Raw genomic sequence first — 7,500 nt, 5'->3', positions numbered from 1 at the left:
TCTATCAAACCAATAACAAATTTAGGGACCTCAATGCATCTAGCTCGCTTTGGAAGTGTGTTTTTCTTCACAATTCCTCATCCATAGATGTTACAGAAATCTGTTCTCGTTAATCGGTGAATTAATTCATAGATTAACGATTGGATTAATTAACGGACTAAATTATCGTTTTACTCAAGCTGCTATTCATTATTCTATTAATTATTCTTTTACTGAGGCCAATTGTTGTAGTTTTTGTTGTTGTTGTTGTTGTTGTTGTTGTAGTTGCTTTTTTAAAGGTTTTTGAAGCATGTTGCTAAAGAAAACAGTCCATAATACATGCAACTTACAATTCTGCGATTGGAATTGAGCACTTATAAACCGCAAATATAAAGACACACAAACTGTAAGATATTACGTTGTTTTCTCACCTGACATTGGTCCTCATGAGCCGGTCGTACTGATCAACAGGCGCTGTCTGTATACTGCCCAACGCTATGATGCCTGCATTGTTTACCTGGATAAAAAAAAAAGTCAGGTTCTTATGGCTTGCTTTTTTGCGTGCATATTTGTTTGGATCATCGTTTGCTTCGTTTTGTTGAGAATATGTACGCATGAGAGTGTGTGTGTACGTGTGTGTATGAGTGTGTTCTGGGTGGGGTAGGGAGAAAGATAGAAAGACAGACTGTATGACTGGCGAAAACAACACACTATTGGTATAGTTCTTAAAGAAAGTGCACTATATTTGGAATTTATTTTGTTTTCAAGTAGGGCTATACAATATATGTCCCAAAAATTACGTACCAGTTGCCTTCTCGTAACTGAAATATACCAGGACAAACAGTACAGCAGCGAAAGCAAGCCACTGGCCGATTGCAAGCAGGAAAAGGTCAAGCGACGTCGCTGCCCATGTCAAAGTGTAGGGTAGGGAGAAAGAAAAAAAGACAGACTAAAGAGACAGACAGACAGACACACACACACACACACACACACACACACACACACACACACACACAACACACACACACACACACACACACAGAGAGAGAGAGAGAGAGAGAGAGAGAGAGAGAGAGAGAGAGAGAGAGAGAGAGAGAGAGAGACAGACAGACAGACAGACAGACAGACAGACAGACAGACAGACAGACAGACAGACAGACAGACAGACAGACAGACAGACAGACAGACAGACAGATAGACAGGCAGGCAGACAGAAAGAGAGAGAGAGAGACAGAGAGAGAAAGAGAGAGAGAGAGAGAGAGAGAGAGAGAGAGAGAGAGAGAGAGAGAGAGAGAGAGAGAGGGAGGGGGTAGAAGTGACACAGATGCCTACATTAAGGTAGACAGGCACAGGAGTACAGATACACAGAACACTATCGTTAATATCGTTGATATCCTTTGCTCTTGTGTTTTGGTAAGAAAAAACAACAAAAGCTCATCGACACAATAACGGTCATTTAGAGCAGAGAAAAGAGCAAAACAGACTTACAGAAACAAGAGTGGAAGGAAAAGAAGTACGTAAAATCTACCAAACGAACTAAATTGATACCACGAGGCTTACCAGAATATCCAAACGCCCGTTATGAGCATCCACTGACGACTTGAAAATCCGTTCCGTGTCTCCGTCTACCGTCAGGTCACCAACGGCCAGCAGGGGCTGAGAAAAAAGGACAAGGTGAGAAGGGGAGGGAGAGGTAGACATAAGTTTTGAGTTTGAGTTTGAACCGCATGCGGTCTTGGACATAGATTTAAGGGAACAGGATATACGTGCGCAGGTATCATGCTGCACTACAGTGCCGATGGCCCTGGTTCCCCAACAGGATGTTCTTAACTTAGATTGTTCTGAAGAGTTTTTAAGGCTCTCCGCCCATTTGGCTATCGGGGATGGACGTTAAATTCGGAGCTCCCGCTTTTAAAATAGCCTTTCAGTGTTGAAAGAGGTGCTAAACTTTTACTAATGAATTAGGATTCATGCTTTAATGGTTAAGATAAAGTACAATACTAGACCATCATGTTTCGTTATCACCTCTATGGACTTCATCACATACAACGACCACAGCCCGGCATTTCCTGTACCAACTAAAAACTGCCACCCCACTGTGACCCCCACGATGACCCCGAATGATGCACACTAGGTCGAGCAGTTTGAAGTAGGGTTGTAGTGTACTTCAGTTTACAGTTAGCCCATGCGTGACTGACGATTTTCTAGTTAAATATACTCGTCTAAAAAAAAAAAAAAGAAAGAAAGAAACGCATAATCTAGACCCATACTTTTTGGATCTCATAATAGGTACTCATGAAGTGCGAGTCTTGTTTTTTCAGTATTCAGCAATACGTGTGAGTTGACCTGTATAAAACAATTCACCCACTGTGGGTGCCTGGGGCGAAAACAACACACTATGGGCATAGTTCTTAAAGAAAGTGCACTATATTTTGCATTTATGTTGTTTCCAAGTAGGGCTATACAATATGTGTCCCAAAAACTTCGTACCAGTTGCCTTCTCCTAACTGAAGTATACCACGACAAACAGTACAACAGCGAAAGCAAGCCATTGGCCGATTGCAAGCAGGAAAAAGTCAAGCGACGTCGCTGCCCATGTCAATGTGTCCCAGTCCACTATCAGCCAGCTTTTTGAGCGGTTTCAGCGGTCCAACTCACCTGGCAATACTGACAACAAACCAAGGACCGACGGACTAAGAGCAACCACTCAAACTGAAGATGGTCTCATTCGGACCCGCCACGTAATTAAAGAATCGCATTTTAACAGCTTCGGAGACAGTACCCGACCTTTTGCAAGCTCATCCGCATCTCTGACCAAACCGTCAGGAACCGCCTCCACGAAGCCAGATTACCGGTATATCGTCCAGTTTTGTGGGCATTGCTCACCAATCGACATCGCAAACAGCGGCAGCAATGGGCGACACAACATGATAGGCGCCTCCGAGTTCACCGACGTCGAAATAAGAGATTCGCTACAAGTATCTAAGAGGCCCCAGCACATGTGATGCAGGTGTGATGATGTGGGGAGCTGTCAACCACACTAGCAGGATTTAAATCTGGTGAGGATTCAGGGCAATTCGACTGTCCAGGCCTACATCAACAACGTTCTGACGCCCCATCACAGGACAATGCCAGATCCCATTCAGTCAGGGTCACTAGGGATTTATTAAACAGGAGCAACCAGATTAAAACCCAATAAAGCAAAATTTGAGACATTTTGAACAGATATCCCAGGAACCCCAAATATTTGTTTATTTACAATAGTTATTGATCTGAAAGTAAAATGGGTTTTTTAGCGTACTATGCAGTTACACGTTTATTTGGACTACAGATTAAAAGATAGCGACTTTGCCCTTCTAATGGGTTCCAAGTTAATGAGTGTTTTTGAAGGAGCATGGTCATTCGACATCTCGATTCTTTGAAGTCCACAATTTTTTAATTGGGTTTCACTGTCGACCCTCCCCCCTCCCCTCGGTCTCCCCCTTCTCCTCCTCCCCCTTCTCCCCTGCTAGACCTCAAGGGTACCCAATAATAGGTTCAGGTCAAGATGTATCCGGGTAGTACGTGTGTATAATGTATGTATCATAAACTATAATATTTAAAAAAATATATATACACAGTAACTCACGCCTATGAACCCGGTAAACAATAGATAATAAAGACTGGTTCCAAGACGGAATGGATTCTGAGACGAATTTCAACGGACAAAACTCTACTCGCTGTTTTCCCTTGCTTATTATATGATTCAGTAATGGCCGCAGACAATATTGACAGCGAGGGGAACATATAATAGTTAGCTTTATAACACACACAAGCAAACAAACAAAAACGTGTCGGTGCATGTTTGAGTGATGTGGTTGTTTTGAGTGCAATTTAAGTACAGAGGCTTCGGACGACACATTTGCCACTACAAAATGAGTTGATGGTGTATTATAAGTACGAAATAGGATATTCCGCAAGGGTGTGAAAGTGTGGGGAAATTGATTGTAAATGTGCTGGTTTTTATAAGCCAATCGGACGCTTTAACCTTATCCGTACATCGTGTTTTACTATAGTATACATACGACGTGGGGAACTTTGTGCCACCACTTTCCAAAGAGGAAATTTACTCGTTAATCCGATTCGTTCGCTTTGCATAGCAGTCTGTCAGAATAAAGTTTTTCAGAAATACTGAAAGTTTCAAAGAGATCACCGTACTAGAAGTCTTCTAAAATGTGAAGAATACAACCCCGGGGGTACAAAATGACCCTAGGGCATACGGATAGGACTAATCACGCAAGAGGACCAAATTATTGTATCAATCGATCGACGATTGATTCGTTCGGCAGAGCTAAAACGTATGTCTAAGAAAACGCCATGTGTAAGTGTGCATATAGTGTATAGATTTCATCGCCCACTGTTCCTTCACCCCAATCCGTGCAAGCTATTACGTTAATTCAGCCTAGAACAAAATTATTGCCTGAGCTCAAATCGTGTTCTTAGGCGGATTTCTGTTGTGACGTGTTAACGGATTCCAATGCTCACATTCGTTGGAAATTGAATAAACTTTAAAAAAAGAAAGCAACATTTCTTTTAATCTATCTTCATTTGATACAAACATGTACCGACTCTGCAAACGAAGGGCTGCGTTTTTAATGGCGTCCACAATATACATCTATCTATCATTTATTTATAATATATATACATGGATATGTATGTATAAGGTCGAAACTGTCCAAGACGGCCACACATTGTCCAGGAATATAATGGTTGTCTTGGACAGGTGGGTGCCTTGGACAAAGACATTATGATTTAAAAGAAAATAAAAAAACTTTGGGGGACCAGGGGGGCGGGGGGCGGGGGGCGGGGGTGTTTACTCAGAGGATTGACTTACAGAAGATTCTCCCTCTTAAGAAATGCAAGCAAGAAATGGTTTCTTTACCTTGAGTCCACTTTCAGCCTGGCACTTTTCTCCAACAGCACGCAGGTTTTTCTCATTGCGTCCTGTGAGAGCCAATCTCGCACCCAAGCGAGAGAACAGGACGGCAGTTGCTGCTCCGATTCCGGAACTGGCACCTGGAACAGGAAGAACACACGCCACTGATTAATTCCTTAGTGCGGTCAAAACTTCGTGGCGCAACGTATCGTCATATTATTTCTTTAATGGACGAATCAATGTGAATCTGAGGTAGCATACTCAGAATAATGGCCTACGACACAGCTCAACAATGACACGTTTTAGTTGAAAAACTTGTCACAAGAAATCAATTTTATAGTGAACATTTTTTTTTTGCTCTAAAGATTTTCAAAAACAGGTGTTCAAATAGCATAATTTCGCCATTATATGAAATGGGGGACTTACTTTTAAAAGCGATATGCCCCAGTCGTAAACCTTTTAAAATCTGTAGAAACCACCCACTGAGATTTTTTGTAAGTAGTTATTAAGGAACTTTCTAGAATACAGCTAACAGGTGTTTATACAATGATATCGATCTGACCTTACCTGATACAAGTTATTGTGCAAAAGCTGGAGATGTTCAATAGCCGAGGAAATATTTGACAATAAGTTGAGCCCCGAATTTTTGACCGCACTATAAGCTAACCTTTGATTAGTTCTAAGTTTATTTTTTGAAAGTGTGTATTTGTCTTGACGACTCTCGTCCTGGCAACTCTCGTCCAACATAAAATGATGACGTCAAACCTAGACCAATGTTACCTTTGACAGCTCTTCAAGCCTCGCCGACTGGGAGCAGCCTAATGCAAAATTACGAGAAAATCGTAGATTGGAAAACAAACTTCCTACAAAGTCTAGTGCGTCTCAATTACCCCAAGCCTCGCGAACGCATAAAGCCTTAGTAACCGACCTTGTTTTCTGCCACGGTGGGCCAGCAGATGGTCTACTCACAGATGAGACCAGCTCCTCAACTCATTTTTTTTAGTAAGTGTTTTACGGCGCTCGCGACTGCATAAGGTCATATGAGCGCGCGCGACACATTAAACTTTTTCAGTTGGTAGGAAATTTTGAATTTTGCCTGGGTGGCGGTCGAAGTCTACTCTTATTGATTTTGGACCACCAAGGGGTCTTTAACGAGCGCAACTTGCACACGGCCCTCCGAGATTTTTCGCCCTTGTCCGGGAAAGCTAGGTGTAGATCTTTCCTACCAGAAGATCAGGGGTGTGGCTGAAAGACAACAGTAAGTAGGAGCCAAGGAGTAGCAGTAGAAAGGCTGAAGAAAGAGTCAGGAGCCCAGCGGAGGGGACAAAGGAGGTGAGGGGCTGGGGGCAGAAAGAGGAGACGAAAGCAGACGACAGAACATTGTTAGAGTGCAGGAAAGGAGGTGAAAGGAGACAATTTTAAAGAAGAAAATTTTCGATCGTTACCCGGATTCGAACCCAGGACCTTTGAATGAGAGGCCAACACCTTAACTCTAGGCCACGAGAGCCAACTGTGTGTCTCTGTGTCTCTCTTTCTCTCCCAGTCCCCTTCTCTCCCTATCCCTCTTCCCAACTATCAAGATGAAAACGTGCTTGATTTCTGAGCTTGAAAAATAAGGGCCTTTTGTATGGAACTTCGCCACGTTGTCAAGTGAATCTAGTAGTCATCGCAATTAATTGATGGTGAATGTCTTTTGCCCATATTGGCATAATTTAGGTTATTTATAGTGCAGTCAAAAATCCCTGGTGCAACTTATCCTCAAATATCTTTAACAGGTAAACCAATGTCCTCCATACTTTGCACAGCAGTTTATATCAATTTGTCTGAACTTAATCATAATTTTCAAAATTCGAAATTTCTTACCAACTGAATAAAGTTTAATGTGTCCCGCGAGCTCATACGACCTTATGCTGTTGCAAGCGATGTAAAACACTTACCAATTTAAAAAAAATTAACTGAGGCTAGATTTTAAAAGTTGTCTTCATAAATTTATATAACATACAATAAATCTCCATAATGCGAAAAAATGGGATTGTTCACAGCACTTCCCGCTTCTCATTCATATTTTGCATACGCATTAAGGCTTACTTCACAACTCATCAATGACACATTTTAGTGGTAAAACTTGCAACAACAACAACAAAATTCTAAAGGGAACTCGTTTTTGCACTAAAGGTTCCCAAATCATGCGTTTTATCAGCATAATGTTGCGATTAGAATAAAAAGACGGACTTGCTTTAAAAAAACAGCGATGTTGCCAGAGCTGTAAACCTTTTAAAATCCGTAGAAACCACCCACTTTAATTCTATATTAGTATTTATTATGGAATTTTCTAGAATACAGTTAACATGTGTTTACAAAAAATTGACCAGTTAAGACAAATTGGTACAAGTCATTATGCAAAACCTGAAGAGTCGATGTTCGATAGTTGAAGAAATATTTGACGATAAGTTTCGCCTCGAATTTTTGACCGCACTATAGAAGGCATTTATAGTGCATACTATTTAAGAGATTGGCTCATCTTCTTTAGCCCAAACAGTACCAGCCCACCTCCTTCCTCCTTTCTCACCCCCCCCTCTCTCTCTCCCTCTCTCTCTCTCTCTCTC

At 41.7% G+C, this 7,500-nt stretch overlaps 1 protein-coding gene across 1 annotated transcript in view; it reads right to left on the bottom strand.

Moving 5' to 3' along the window:
* LOC101852654 (3-oxoacyl-[acyl-carrier-protein] reductase FabG) overlaps positions 1 to 5,034 on the bottom strand; it is a gene marked incomplete at its 5' end in the record, with an annotated part of 15,024 nt that extends 9,990 nt beyond the window's left edge. The window contains 3 exon segments of the mRNA XM_013088721.2: positions 411 to 496; positions 1,540 to 1,635; positions 4,901 to 5,034. Of these exon segments, the coding sequence (XP_012944175.1) occupies positions 411 to 496; positions 1,540 to 1,635; positions 4,901 to 5,034 (316 nt within the window).
* Positions 5,035 to 7,500: the final 2,466 nt, after the last annotated feature.

The sequence above is a fragment of the Aplysia californica genome, unplaced genomic scaffold (genome assembly GCF_000002075.1).
Source record: "Aplysia californica isolate F4 #8 unplaced genomic scaffold, AplCal3.0 scaffold00796, whole genome shotgun sequence".
Lineage (NCBI taxonomy): Eukaryota > Metazoa > Mollusca > Gastropoda > Aplysiida > Aplysiidae > Aplysia > Aplysia californica.
This window is presented reverse-complemented; position numbering and strand designations above follow the sequence as displayed.